This window comes from Typopeltis vanoorti, chromosome 14 (assembly GCF_054136105.1).
Source record: "Typopeltis vanoorti isolate ZY-2024b chromosome 14, IOZ_Tvanoo_1.0, whole genome shotgun sequence".
NCBI classification, from domain to species: domain Eukaryota; kingdom Metazoa; phylum Arthropoda; class Arachnida; order Uropygi; family Thelyphonidae; genus Typopeltis; species Typopeltis vanoorti.
This window is the reverse complement of record NC_143562.1, coordinates 107007161-107023495: the sequence shown is the minus strand read 5'-3', so window position 1 is coordinate 107023495 and position 16335 is coordinate 107007161. Positions and strand designations below refer to the sequence as shown.

The 16335-nt window shown below is 33.5% G+C and overlaps 1 protein-coding gene across 1 annotated transcript in view; it reads left to right on the top strand.

Moving 5' to 3' along the window:
- Nucleotides 1–16335, top strand: part of LOC150099824 (treslin-like) — a 290982-nt gene that overhangs the window by 221475 nt on the left and 53172 nt on the right. Inside the window, exon 12 of the mRNA XM_090403686.1 lies at nucleotides 2442–2642. Within this exon, the coding sequence (XP_090259812.1) occupies nucleotides 2442–2642 (201 nt within the window). The remainder of the gene's footprint in view (nucleotides 1–2441; nucleotides 2643–16335) is intronic.

Below are 16335 nucleotides of genomic sequence, written 5' to 3'. Positions count from 1 at the left end.
TTTCATAGAATGGGTGGAGACCAAGAAGCCATATAAGTAGAGTGTGAGCAAGGGGATGAGGAGTAAGTTTTTTTGTATAGAGAGTGGTAGGTGATTGGAATGCATAACATTATACATATCCCCAAGGAGATGTGTTTTGCATTATGGGAGATACTGAGATAGGAGTGTTGTGAGCTTGCTCCACCTTTGCAACGAGTTGCCTAGGGTTGTACCACCTTACCCCAGTCCTGAAGATACTTTCAGGCGCAAACTTTGTTTGCTCACACTTGGATAAAGGATTAAACTAAATTTATTATAATCTAACCAAGTGAAAAATAAACTTTCAATAAAAGATACTCTGATCTCTGTTTATCTAGTCTTTTATTTGCTATCTCACACCAAGCTTAGCAAAGCTCTTGGGATCATCATTCCTTCCTTCCTCTGTGTGTGGGGCACCTGTTCTTGAGGAAAGATACTTCCTGGTATGGTGCTGAGCTTTTTAATTTATCTTTTATTATTATTAGACCTCCATGGAGTAAAACAACTAACCATAGGAGGTCCACTGTCTCTATCTCTCTCTCTCTCTCTCACACACACACACACAACTTATCATACCATGACTAAAATGCATTCACTATCTCCAAACCCACCACACTTTAAGACAATGCATTCCAATCACCTACTACTCTCTATACAAAAAAACTTACTCCTCATCCCCTTGCTCACACTCTACTTATATGGCTTCTTGGTCTCCACCCATTCTATGAAAAATCTGATAATAACCCATTACTAACTTATGTCTCAGTCATATCCCCCTCTTCCTTCTGTCCACTAGACTCTGCACTTTGCATTCCTTCAGTCTGTCTTAGCATTCCAGAAACCATCTTTATCAATCATCTTGGAACCTTTGGCAACATCTCTTCATCTTTCATATTCTTTACTTTGCTTTTCCTGAGTCCTTTTTGCTTTCTTTCTCTCTCTCTCTACACCACCACCACCACCATGGGGAATTTAACAACCTGCTGCCATGTTGTCTGCTATGAAATGTGACCCTGAAACATCTGGATGATACAGCCAGTATCACTCAGCTAGTGGGCTCTTTCTCTCCTGTAAGGGTCGACAATGTTTAGTAAGTACCCTTTCTCCCAGTCTGTGAACAGGGCTCAAAGCATGTTGAATTGCTGTATAGCATCTGGGTAATCTTGCCATTCCACTTCCATGTTCATTTGCTGGAAAGTGGGTATTCATGTGTCATGTTGATCTCTGTGAATGAATTTATCAGAACCTTTACAAGGTCTCAACCAAATACAGAAACTTTAGATACATTACGGCATACACTATTCCTCTTCACTGAATAAGTCTTTATGGTGCCCAAATGATTCAAGCTTCAGTTTCTTTTACAACCAGTGTCTTGAATACTGATCTCACCAGTCTCTACTGGGCTTTTAGATGAATTTCATTGCTACCAAAATACAATCATGTCTTATTTCTCAGAAGAAAGATTGTAATTTGCTCCCTCTTACTTTTAGTAATCAAATCTACTGTTTGGATCATTTTTCTCTTCTTGGATAGATGAGAATTCATCTCATCTATACCGGTGCAAATACATCACATTCATATCCTCTTTAGTCTCCAAAAATTTTAGTGTTCTCTTTCATTCAAAGCACCACAACCCCTAACACTTTATAATCCCAATTCTGTCAATCCTTAAGCATACTGTTCTCTTTTGGTGTGTTGTACCAAAAAACCTCCCTAAAATTCTTCTTTTTCCCTCTCTCACTGACACACACACACATCATCATCCAGTTGCTTTTGCATAGAATAAGAATATGTAAGAATGTGAGCAGCTGCTGGTTAATATTTATATACATGGCTTCAGACGTATCATAACTTTCCACCACCTCTTTTATTCCATCTTCCTCTATTATTTGGAACAGCTTTCCATTTCCCCCCAATGACTATAACTTACTCCAACTATTCAAGAAACACACTAACGATTCCTTCTGTCTTCTTAAGCATCTTTTGTTATGATGTAAGTAATTCTTTTGATTTCTTGTGTGTTGGATTGATAAAATGAAATAAAAAAATAATTTAATAAAGTGAAAAAGTCTCCTTGTGAAAGGCAGATACTGTGACCATGACTGCAGCAAATGCCATTACAACAAATTTGCTCACTCTGGCTAACCAGAAAAGTCCTGATCAAAACCTCATAAGCACAAGTCTATTCTAAAAGATACCCACTATAATAAAAAAAAAAATATATATATATATATATATATAAATTATTCCTGCAGTCCCTGTTAATTGGGTGTATTGAGAGTTGACTACTAATAATAACCCAACCTAAAAATACTATATTGACTGTATTTTAGCATTTGTTTAACACAAATTAATATTTCTTTGATAAAATTCTAAATTATGCCATAATATATCACAATTAATTTTTTTTTTTTCTTCTATAGCTACAGTCACAATTTGAGGCATATTCTTACTGAACTGGGAGAAGAACTTAACTTACCGATGTTTCCAGAATTGTTGTCACCAAGCAGTAACAGTAAAGAACTTCAGTCAGTTTCCACAGACCAGTCTGAATCTGTCATCTCATGTGAATCTGGATTTTCTAGTTTGTCACCAACCAGTCAGCATAATCCTAAAGATTGTGGGTATGTATTTGCCATTCTGTTCATACTATGGTTATTATCATCTTACAGATTTGCTTATTATTTGTGTTTCATCAACATCAATTATTAGAGTTAAATCCAACTTAAGGAAGCAAGCAACACTTACAAAGCATTGTTTTATGAATGTTGCTTCCTTACACAGGATTGAACACGGAATCCTCAAGAACAAAGTATCATAAAAACCATTCTTAAAAGTATTATACCGAAGTACAAACAATGAGGAATATCAGTCATGTTAAATTAATTCCCTCCAGTTTCAAGTAAGGTATCTGTTGCTACAATACCCTGCATTTTTTTTATTCCATTGAGTACTCTTTATTAAAGAATATCTTTAAGTCTAAAGTGCACAGCTTTTCATTAGTTTTAAATGTTACCATTTAGTATACGATCTTGCAAAAATGTAAAAATGCCTATAATTTGACTTTTGCATTCTCTTAGTTTTATAAACTTCATTCAAGTAATCTTATTTCTCTTGTCTCTAAGGTTTATAACTTAAAATCAAAGGTTTTCCTCACACCATGCTCATACCAGATATCAGTCTGATCACTCTGAACTTGCATGCAATACTCGGAATGCATTTGTACTGTTGTTTTATGCAGAAATAATTAAATATTCGTATTTTCCTGCTATCAAAGTTCAATAAAATTAATGAAAGAATCAATCACGCATATGGGTTCTAGCTGCTTTATCACTCTGTCCAGAAAATTTCATGTTGGACTGCATTACTGTTTCATAGTATTTTTTATTTTCCATTGTTACAGTTTATCTGTACTCAGTAAGTTGACCTTGGTTTTCTACTACAGCAAAGAATTGTATGTTTTAAACTGTAAAATCTAAACTGCCATTACTTTGCTACCTCACTTAGCCAAGATTATAGACCCTTCAGTTCAAATTGCATTGCAATATGGACATTCATAAATGTTTTCAGCTCTTGAAAAACAAAAAGCAAGAGTACTTCTTGAATAATGTTTGTGAATAATTTCTCTTGAATGATGTTTGTGTATTTTAGTCTCCAGTTCAGATCTGAGAACTGCTCAACTTTTATTTGCTTTAAAACTTTCTTACATGTTCTTCTTTTCAATATGAAATTCAGTTTTATCCTGTTCAAGACTAAACGGTCATCACTTCCTGTTTCAAATCCTCTGTACACTCTAGTGTCCTGCACCAGGAAGAAAACATCATCACTGTCAACAATAACATAGTCAATGAGACTTTTCTTATTCCTTGTCTCTCCATGTGAATTTGTGCACATTTTTATGTTGAAACATTGTGTTAGTAATAACATGTCCGTGTCCTGAGCAGAAATCCAACAGGTATTTGCCATTATTATTAGCTTTGCTCTTTTCTCCAAATTTTCCAAAAATATTTTTGCATATCTGACTATCTATCATTTCCTGCTCTGCTATTTAGATCCCCGACAAGGACCAATTTTTCATTGTGTCAGTTGCTTTCTCTAAAGCCTCAAAAAAAATTGCTCTACTTCTACCTTAGTAGAACTATAGGCACAAATAAGTCTCATTGTCCAGTTCCTAAATCTGATATTTGCCCACATCACTCTACTTGATATTGCCTGCCATTCAAGATTAGCCGTGTATTATTTAATGTTTAATACTACGAGGGTGATCTGAAAAGTTCTTGGCCTTGACCACAGATGGCAACACTAACAGCAATTTTTTTTTTTTTTTCTTAAGTTAGTACAACTGTCATAAGCATCCATGTGAAATTGCAAGTCATTCTATCAAGTAGTTTGTTTTATACAGCTGTCTGAAGTGTTGTCTGTATCCCTTGAAATGGATAAAATTGAGTATCATGCAGTTATAAAATGCTTTGTAAAAGAAGGTTAATGCCAAAAGAAATTCATTCAAAGTTCATAAAAGTTTATTTGCACCATTCTCCTTCATTGTCAACAATTAAGAAATGTGCTGCTTAATTTAAATGTGGCCGTATCAGCCTTGAAGATGATCCATGGGAAGGACTTCCAAAAAGTGTACAACACCAGAAATCATTGATGGAGTGCACAATATGATATTGGATAGCCATTGAGTCAGAGTGCATGAAATTGCTGAGACTACAGGCATTTCAAAAGAACATGTAGGATATATTTTGCATGAAGAATTGCAAACGAAAAAGCTTTGTGCAAGATGGGTGTCGCGCTTGCTCACAGCAGATCAAAAACGCACTCACATGAAAATCTCTGAACAGTGCTTGGAGCATTTTAACAAGAATAAAACTGATTTTGTGCATCGATTTATTACTATGGATGAGACTTGGATTTACCATTACACACGAGAATCCAAACAGCAATCAAAATAGTGGACAGAAGTCAGTTGTTCAGCACCAAAGAAGACAAAGTCGGTTCCATCAGCAGGAAAGATCATGGCATCAGTGTTGTGGGAAGCAAAAGGCATTTTGTTTATTAATTATCTTGAAAAGGGTAAAACAATAACTGGAGAATATTATTCCGATCTTTTAACTAGGCTAGACAAAAAAATTCGTGGGTAAAGACCCGGTTTGCAGAAGGAAAAAATCATCTTTCATCAGGACAATACACCTGCTCTGAAAGGTATTTTGACAATTGGATAATTAAGGAAACTGCACTATGAATTGTTGGAACATTCACCTTATTCCCCAGATTTGGCTCCCTCTGACTTCTATCTCTTCGCAAAACTAAAACTCTTCCTCGCTGGTCAGCATTTTTCTCTGAATCAAGAAGTGATTGCAGCTGTAGAGGGGTATTTTGCAGATCTTACTGAGGACCACTACAGGAACATTATAATGCTGCTGAAGCATCGTTGGAATAAATGTATTATTCTTAAGGAAGATTATGTTTAAAAATAATTTTGAAATTATAAATTCATTTTTTTATTGTTATACCAAGAATGTTTCAGACCACCCTCATATTTGATATGCAGCCCATGTTCGTAAGGATATGTGCTTTGTATTATGGGATACTTAGGCAAGTGATCAGAGCTTATGGCACATTTACCACACATTGCCTCAGACCTGAAAATACTTCAGGCACAAACTTAGCTTACTTGTTTGTTTGCTTACTTGGAAAAAAAGGATTAAAACCAAGTTTATAAAATTTCTTGGTATCTTTAACATATATATATGTACACACAATACACACACAGACTGGTGTCCAAAAGATAAAGACGAACTACACATTACCTGTATATGAAAATATTTCCATGATTACAGTCAAATGTGGACAGAAATTTATCACCAGCATACAAATAAATTACATTACACAAAATATGTGTTATAAATTCATTTTGCTACTAATTATATATTTGTTTTAATCCTTTATCCAACTGTAAGCAAACAAAGTTTGCACCTGAAGTATTTTCAGGAGTGGGGCAACTCATGGCAAAGGTGGTATAAGTTCTCATCACTTGCCTTAGCATAGCCAAGTCAAAAAAAAATTCCATCAACTCATCTCTAATCCGGAGAATTTTAATAATAAGGTGTGACACCTTTTGACAACTGGCATATGAAATATGACTGCCCCATTACTTCTACCTTAGTATCACCACCTTTGGGTATGGCTCCCACTGATGAGACCTCAATAAAGGTCGAAACCGGTTGGGTAGTGACCCTTCCCTTAATACATGTCTGCAACGATATGTGCTTTGCATTATGGGATACTAAGGTAAGTGATGAGAACTTATACCACCTTTGCCACGAGTTGCTCTAGTCCTGAAAATACTTCAGGCACAAACTTTTTTGCTTGCACTTTGATAAAGGATTAAACCAAATATATAATTGGTAGCATAGCCAAGTGAAAAAACTGTCATTACCTTGGATTTATTATACGTTAAAGATACCAAGAAATTTTATACTTGGTTTTAATCCTTTTCCCAAGGAAGCAAAACAATGTTTTGCATGCGAAATATAGTCAGGTTTGAGCTACTACTACTTTAACGTACACACACACACTTGAGCACATTCACTTCAACAACTTTCAGAGAGATCAGCTTTGAAGTCCAGTGCAATCCAGTCTTGGTTCCATCAGACGTTTAGTTATATCCTTATTTGGAGACATTAACAAAACATGTGCCATGTTGAAATAATTAATATTTACTTATATAAGTTTTACATATCGTAAAACATCATCACTGTGAATTGAAGAACAATAATAGAAATTAGAACACAAAAGAACAGTAAAATACATGTATTACAATAGAAAATTCTAAACATGCAGTCACATAGTAGCAGGATAAATCACTATTTGGATGTATATGTGAGTAGTTATATTTTTCAAAATTTAATACAACTGAGAATAACAGTGGTTCAGTACTCTCTTTGAATAAACATATAAGCATAGTTATGCAAAAGTTTGGTATTAACCCATAGGATTCCTTGGTAGTGTTGTCAATGCCATTTTTAGCCAGACCAGGTTTATGAGTTTTTATAAACTGGATGTAGCTCTTGTGTTCTGAAATGTTTAACTGATCTTCCCATTTGACCAAAATAAGACAAGTTGTGAAAACAAAGAATTTGAATTCCATCATGCAGTGGCATTGGTGACAGTTCATCTTTGGAAGGAGGTAAGAGATTGACCTGATTGATGGATTTGAAGGTGGTAATGAATTGGGTTATTTCAAAATCTTTGCCATATACATTCAGAAATGCTTTTAATATAAGGTATATTCTGTGGATTTCTTTTGGAGGATGTTGAGTGAAACTGTCAATTATTTTATGCGTAATTATTAGGTTTAAATAGGGCCATTTTTGTTTTCAATTCCTGTTGAACAGATACTTCGTTGTAGCAAATTTTATGTGCTCTACATAATAATGATTTTATAACTTCATATGTTTGAGATGGATTATGTAGATGAAATAGGAATTGACGTCTAAAAGTTGTAAAAATTGAAACATAAGTTGAAAGCGATCAGATTCTTGTTTGATGTGTATGTCTGATAAAAATATTGTCTTTAAATTTATCTTTACAGGTGAAATATGAGGCAAGCACAAATTTGAATAAGAGTTTGTAATGTCAAATGGAAAATTTTGGGAGAAAAATTCTAATATCTAAGCATGAAAAATATTTGTAAATAGAGATATAGTGTCAAATCTCATCATAACTTCGTAGATTCATTCAAGGTTTTTGTTCTTTATTTTTGGGAGCAATTTTTTATCAGATGAAGAGAAACCAGTTAAAAGATGGAAAAGGGGTAGACAGAAATTTTGAAAATTTATAATGAATGTTTTTTGTAAAAATAAATAACTAAGTAGCTGCCGGTACTCATCCTTTGCTAGCAGAAAAAAATTAAAAGATATGAAAAGAAAACTAAAAAAAGTATTTACTAATATTGTTACTTCATAGTGTGATAATAGTTTTGGGAATAAGTACAACAAATTAAGTACATGATATGCTGTTTATTAAACATAATAAACAGGATTTTTGGATTTGAAAAAAAATCCAAATTTTTATTAAGTTCTCATCCAGCACAATATGTCAACTTATTTTTTTTACTGTTTTTGTCTGTTGCTGGATAACATTTCCTGAGCAGCAATGAATTAGCATATTTTGCTGGGTCGAAGCATGTCAGTGGTGGACCTGCTATTTTAACAAATAGAATTGAAGAAATTGTTTTTTTTTTTGTCATTAATGAAACTGGTTGGTATAATGATCAGATTTATTTGTGAAAATCCTTGTTCACATTCATCAAATAGCTCAATTTTTCTGAAACCACCTGTTAGGTTAAGTATTTCTGTAATCCATGAATGCTATCTATTTCATTTAACTGAAGCCTAATTAAGAATTAATATCTTGAGGCCACTTTTTACTATATCCAGCTACTGCTTTCTATTGATTGTTTCAATGTTTTCTAGAAAGATGTTGGATTGATTGGAGAATAATATCTGTAATCAAATTTGTCTTTCCTGAAAAAGTTGTACAGTTGCTTCAATGTTTTTTTTATTATTATTATTATTTGCACTGTGCAGATCTGTGTTGCATCCTGCAAGTATAAACTCATGTCTGATAACATTTGATGAGCGTCACATATTAAATCCAGGTCTGATGTGAAGATTTTATGTGTAATTTTTTTCTGTAGTCCTCTGTATGTACATCTTTCTTTTGGTCTCTATTTGAACATTCTTTGCCTTTTGAAAATGATTAACTAACATCTCATGGTTATTCCAAACAGTTGAAACAGAAAACTCAGTGCTACCGATCATGTACTAATATTCTTCCAGTTTTTAATAGTTCAATGTCAAGCTAGTTTGTGCACACTTTCAATTCTGTGGTATTTTTTGGCAACATGTTTTGCATGACATAATGTTTGTCAGTAAATGCGTTAAATCTATTCTGCAACAGATTTCACGGTATCACAACTGTCAATTCTGAATGGTAATTAACAGTGTTACAAATTAATGAAGGGAATTTTTCTTTCATTGCAACTTTTATAACTCACAACAGCTGCGCCATCACATGAGACCCAAACTAAGTGAGATTTTAGTGTTCAATCTTGCTGTGTGATTGAAGACAATTGAGCAGAAAATCAGATGTCCGCTTTGCAGTAACCAGTATGATCAAGTCCAAAAACAAATTTTCAACTATGCTTGTTCCACTGTCCAATATATACAAGTTTGAATATACACAGTTAAAGTGGATTTGTTACCCAGCTTGGTCAATTTCAACAATCATTGATGAAATTTTACTATTCAACACAACTATTTTCTTAGCCAAATTTTTTCTCATTTCATCATTATAGTTAAATGATGAATATGGCTTGTGTCGATCCATTTGATTCTTGTGGGTCAATCTCTGATTCAAAATGATGAAAAGACTGATTTTCTTTTGCCACCTTATATGTATGTGGTATGAAAAATTTTTGCTGCTATTAATTTTTCATAAGATAAACTTTTAAAGCAGTTTAAACACAAATTTTCCAAAGGCTCTTTCTCAACTTTTGCAAGCAGTTTTATGCCCTGCTGAATTTGAAAATTATTATCAAAAATTTTTCTCTCAAAAGACAACAGCTGTTGCTGTCTATATTTGCCAAAATAGCAAAAGTCTTAATTGTTTGCCTACTCTTTAGTAATTTTTATGCCAATCTTTTTCAATTCAAGAATTCCTCTTTGTTTGTAATGCACATCCAATTATTTGTACAGGTCATTTATTATTATTATTATTAACAGTTCAGCAACTTTTCCAGTTATTTATGTCAATCATTCCTTGCTGTAGGATGCACATATCATTAGGAACAAAACAATCTTTGATACAGCCTCTGTAATTAACTGGTTTCTAATTTTTTTTAACTGGTTAGTGAAAAGAAACTAGGAATTGTTTTCATTTTTTACTTAACAGTTCAAGACAAGTTTTGTATTACTTCTTAGATAAACAGAGCATTGTGAAAGTTGGATCAAACCTAGTAAAATAAAAGATTTATTTAACACATTCGGATGGGGAAAGGACACAATAGACACCATACTGCACATATGCAAGCAGAGCAAGTAAAGTTTTATTGTAGCATTAAATACAGTACTCACAGTCAATGTACTGTATTTAGTAAAAGTAATATAATTAGAGACAGTTGAAATGACAATGATACTGAATAGTCATAAGCCAAACAAACTAAAAGTTTTATTGTAGCAATAAACACAGTTCCATCTGATGTGTAACTGGCACAAGACAACCTGACATGAGCATGTTGCAGTATAAACATGAAAATAATAAAATTCTAAACAGTAAGTATTGAATGTTTCATATGGAGTTTTTATAAAGCTTTATCTCCACTGTTATTCAATTATCTATATGGATCACACATTATGAAGAAAAGTAGTATTAAATCTGATATCAAAATTGGCGACGTTTATCTTAGCTCTTTACTTTATGCAGGTGATGTTATACTTCTGAATAAATCCAATCTAAGTCTGCAAGATTCTCTGACTAAATTGAATAACTGTTGTAATAAATTTAGTATGAAAATTAGCAATAAAAACAAAGAGAATGAAAATAGGCAGAAACAATGAAAACCTCAACAGTATCCTGAATGGTGAACCTATAGAACAAGTAAAACATTTCAACTATTTAGGCATGATTTTGAATGAAGATTGTATTAATTTGAAATTATGGAAATAGACAACAAAATTAGTAAAGCTGGTATGGTAGGAAGTCAACTAAATAAATTTTTATGGAATAAGAAAGAAATTAGTCAAACTTATATATAGCACTAAATTAGCTATATACAAGACAATGTTCAAACCAATTTTAACTTATGGATCTGAGAGCTGGGTTAGAAATAACACTTGATCAGAGACTGGAGACATCTGATAATAGAGTTCTGAGAAAGATCAGTAGAGTGAACAGATGGCATCAGTGGCAGTATCACATTAAAAATGAGGATATTAGGAAATAACTTGCCATTATTGGCATTCAGGAATGTGTAAGCAGAATTAATCTCAAGTAGTATGGTCACTTAAAAAAAGAATGGGAAAGGAAGTATTTTTTGCCAGGTTGGTAGGAAAAAGACCCAGACAAAAACCAAGTTGTGGTGCATTAATAAAGTAAAAAGTGCCTTAAAAGACAGAAATATAAAATCTGATAATACTGGAATCGAAAGTTAGTAATGATGTAACTTTTTCATCTAGTACTATTGTACTACACGTCCCCTGAGGGTACATATCAGGAATTTGATGAAGGCATCATCATCATCATGCGTATCAAGGATTTAGGCCAAGCATGGCCTGTTCTGGCCTTAGAAGTCATCGTTTAAGAGGACGTCCTGGTTTTCTTTTTCCTAATGGCCTGTACTTTAAGGCTTGTTTTGGTAATCTTTCTGTTTTCATTCTTTGAACGTGTTCCATCCATTTATGTTTATATTTTTTAATTTTTCTATTACTGGTTCTTGGTTTAATTCTTTCATAATATCTTTGTTTCTTTGTGATCAAATAGGGTATACTTTGCAGTTTTTCTCATAAACTTCATTTCTGCTGTTGTTAATCTTTGTTTGTCTATTTGTTTTGTTGTCCAGATTTCGCTTCCATACATTAAGACTGCTAGGACTAATGTATTGTATACTTTTAGCCTGGTTTGTTTTTGAACTAGGTTTGGTTTAAATATAGAGTTAATTACACCTGTTATTTTTAAATATTTTGATGAATTTGATGAAGTAAAAATTTGAATAAGAATTTTTTTAGTTTTCTTTTCATATTGTTTATGTTTACAATGTTTCTTGCTAGCAACGAATGAGTACTGGCACCTATTGTCGTACAAGAAAGATTGCTGCTAATATGGCTTTTTAAGAGGTTGACAGCCTACTGTGATAGAAAGGTGCCTTTTTTTTTTTTTTTTTTTTTGATCAATTCTGTGTAGAGTTACAGTAAAGGATAGATTGCCTGAGGAAATCTGTGACAAACATATCCAGAAATGGAAGTGTGGTTTGACGTTCAATTTCAGTTGCAAATTGTATGCATTTTGTTGTTTATTCAGGCTGAGAAAGTTGTCTAAAGTTTGGTATAATGGAGCTAGATAATGAAACATCTTCAATTTACCTGAGCCAAACTATAAGTTTTAAAGTAAAGAAATCTAGAGCACATTGCTTAAAAGTTTCCATATAGATCTGAGAATATTTTTGAATCTGTATTGGTCATGAAGCACTCCTCAACTTTGACAGGTATGGCTACATTAATTTGCAAAAACATCTGGGGGACTGTCATTCTGAGAAACAGATGTAGCCTGACTTCCCCAGATTTACAGCATTTAAACAATACTATCTGAATTAATACTGAAAAAGAGAAAAGAACTAAAGAAATGTGAAGAAAATTTTCTAGAATACAAAATTATCTGTAAGTTACTAAGGTAAAGAATTCCAGAAGACTACAAAGCTTTCAGGATACAAAAACTAAGAGAAACAATGCAGTCAAAAACCAGCCTGAAAAAAGAGAAAGACTTAAATTTTAAACAATCAATTCCATCTGCTTTACAGGATCAAATTGGAGAAAAACATACTAATAGTAAAAGGATAGAAGAAATTGTGCAGAATTTTTATAAAGATCTCTATGCAACTAAGTGCCAAGTTTCAGAACCTATCATTCCAAAACCAAACAATATACCAGATGTACCTCCAGAAGAAATAGAACATGCCCTTAAGAAAATGAGTAAAGGTAAAGCCTCAGGACTTGATCATGTGAAGGCTGAAGAAATCCAACAAGGTGGACCAATTACTTTCAAAGCCTTGGCTGCCAGATTCAAATGGTACTTCAAAGAAAGAAAGATTTCAGAGGAATGAAAGGCCTAAAAAACCATACTTCTATTCAAAAAAAGTGAACAAGTAAGACATAGAAAACTATCGTCCAATCTGTCTACTCTGTCTCACATATATAAAATCATGAACAGAGTAATACTGAACAGAATCCAAAACACACTCGAAGACAACTCCAGTAGAGAGCAGGCAGGATTCAGAAGAGGCTTCTCCACAATAGATCATATCCAGTCATTTCACAACTAACAGAAAAAAAATGCAGAGAATACCGAATCCCTCTATGTTTTCTCTTTATTGATTTTAAAAAAGCATTTGATACCATAGAACACAATGCAGTCATTAGTGCCTTACTGGAAAGAAATGTGGACCCTACTTACATCCACATGATAAAAGAAATTAACAAAAATCAGACCACACAAATAACCCTATTTGATCAACTTATAAATATAGATATAAAGAGAGGTGTCCACCAAGACGATGTGATCTCCCCCTAATCTATTTACTAGCACTTTAGAATACATTCTGAAAAAAATAGACCTAAATGGAGGAATAAGCATAGATGGTGAAAAACTACAAATCCTTATGTTTGCCAATGATCTAGTACTGATATCCCACAACCCAAAAGACCTAGAAGAAATGGGTGAAAAAATATACACAAACAGTAGTAAGATAGGCTTAGAAATAAATCTAGAAAAAACAAAATAGATCAAAAACATCTACACAAGTAACAGTCATCCTTGTATTAATAATATCCCTATAGAACAAGTTGACTCCTACAATTACTTAGGACAAACAATAAAATGAATAACGATTTATCTGAAGAACTAGCAAAAAGAAAGAGAGCTGCATGACTATCATTCAACCGACTAAAAGAAACACTTACTGATCCAAATCTTGACATCTCTGCAAAGGCAAAACTATTTAATAGTGACATTCTTCCATCACTCATATATGGATCAGAAACATGGAACATGACAAGAAAAGAAGAGACTCTCAGAATAACTCAGCGTGCAATAGAACGTAGGATTTGTAACATCGGCAAAATGGAACATGTTAGAAAGAGCTAAGAAAGAGATCAGGCGTAAAAGATGTAGTAACTGAAAGCAAGATGAGATAGGCAGGTCACATAGCCAGGCTCAGGGATAACAGATGGACATATAGAATACTCAACTGGCAACCAGGAATAAAGAGAAAACCATGAAGACCACCTACAAGATGAGAAGATCCACTAGTGAAATCTGTGGGTACAACATGGAAGAGAGAGAGGCTCGAGATCATTGGAGACATCTTTGTGAACTGCACTCATGGAGAAATCCTGAGTGAAACACAGGTCCATCAAGCAATCAATCTGAATTAATGATAATTTGTTAAACAATTATATGCATGTATCACTGTCATTCATGCTACAAACTACTGTAACAATTAAAAGCATATTGTCTCTCATGTTGTTGGTCTATGTGGTTGAAAGGTTGAATTAACTTCTCAAGAAGACCAGACTTTGTTTAATATGGTATTTTTTTTACTGGTTGGAGGAGATATTTTGGAATATCTCTTCCATACATTTTGGAAGCCTCTTTGAATTTTCAGATGTAACCATTACAAGTAATATATGCCTCTTGGTTTGGTGCCCTCCTCCAGGATTTTTCAAAACTTATGAGTCTGATATTCTTGTGTGTAGGGAGGAGAGGATAACTTTTCTTATAAAAAAAAAGAAAATATCTTCCTATGTGTTTTCCACTTGCTGCAGTGAGATAATTTTTCAGAATAGCAGTGAGATATGCATATTTGATATTGTGATCTTTTGAGAAGAACTGGAGATATTTTTTCCTGGGGGGGGGGCATGACCACACAGAATCTATCCTGCTTGCACTTGATATGCACACACACACAAAGGTGTACAGAGAAGGCATTCACAAATTTGAGCTAGAGGTCTTTTAACAGAATTTTGCACTTTAGAATAAAAAGTACTAAAGAAGGAAATGAAAATTAAGATGAATAAAGAACCAGTCAGCTACAAAAAGCTGACAAAGTAAAGTTGAAGATTTAGTACAAAGTAGTTAGCTATTTCTTCTTTGCTTATTCATGCTGAAAAGGATCATTTCTGTATTTTTAAAGAACTACATATATATGAAAAAATAGGCCCTATTTTATCACACACACACACACACACACACATATATATATATATATATATATATATATATATATATATATCAGTAATATTGCATGCCCATTTCGGTTGAGTGTGCTGTCATGTGACTTATGCAACCCGCCCTACAAAATTCATGTTAATTTGACCTTATGTTTGCATTTTTATCGATACAAAAGTTTTAAGAGTGCATAGCACATCAGCGCTCACATTAATTGGTCCAGTGCAATTAATTGTAGGATAACTTTGAATACTTTATCATTTAATTGTAACCAAATCTGGGTAGAGTGGGGGACAATGTGTTTGTTTTAAGATATATTAAAAACATTAATGAAGGAGAATGCTATATTTTATTGGTATGTTTGAATTACTCAAAGGTGTAAATGCAATAGCAAATTTGGAAGAGGAGGACGAGGCTTATCTTCTTTGACTACAATCATACAGTGCACAAAGGCTCTGACAGAAAACAGGACATTCAGTAGATCATCAAGACTGTTTCCCATTGGGCAAAAAAGTGATAAATTATTTATAGAAAATTATATATTAAAAATTTGTCTGTATTGGTGTCCTAAACATGTTCACACTTCACACATGCAAAACAGATGAAACTCAGAAAACAAAAACAGCAACTCATGATAACATTCAATTGGATTGGTTGACACAATAAACAATCATAGCCACTGATTTCTAGGTGCTATTGTCTCAGCACTACCCTGTCTCGCTTTCTTGGTGGTTTAAAAACCACTGGAACACTAAGAATTTGACCCACTGCACCATCTGTATATCTGTTCACAGGACTCAAAGGTGTCCATATTTATGACCACGCACCCAGACTATTAACACTCATGTCATGCAGTGTTTACACATAGAAAAGTGTCCTCTTCATGAAGCTAGGAAACAATTGGGGAAGTTTTCAACAGGAATAAAATGCAAAAATATAATATCTAATAAAAAATATATTGCTATTCTGTGGGTATGCACCGCACACCTAGCACACCCAGAATATATGCTCCTAATATATATATATATATATAGTTTTATGAAGAATTAAATGACTAGAACCGAGATTTAAGTAAAAAGGTTTTAATATAAACACACTACTAGTTTCGGCCTGTAACAGCCTTCTTCAGGTGACATTATAAAAGAAAAAACACAAATTAAGGGTTAAAAGACTATGAACAACACAGACAGTCTTTATACATAATTAGCATGAAAACGTTGTAGATGTATTTGAAGCTGTTCTTTCGTTTGTTGCATAGTTGGGAGAGTGTGTGTTTGCTGCATCACGTGAACACCAGTACATGATTACAGC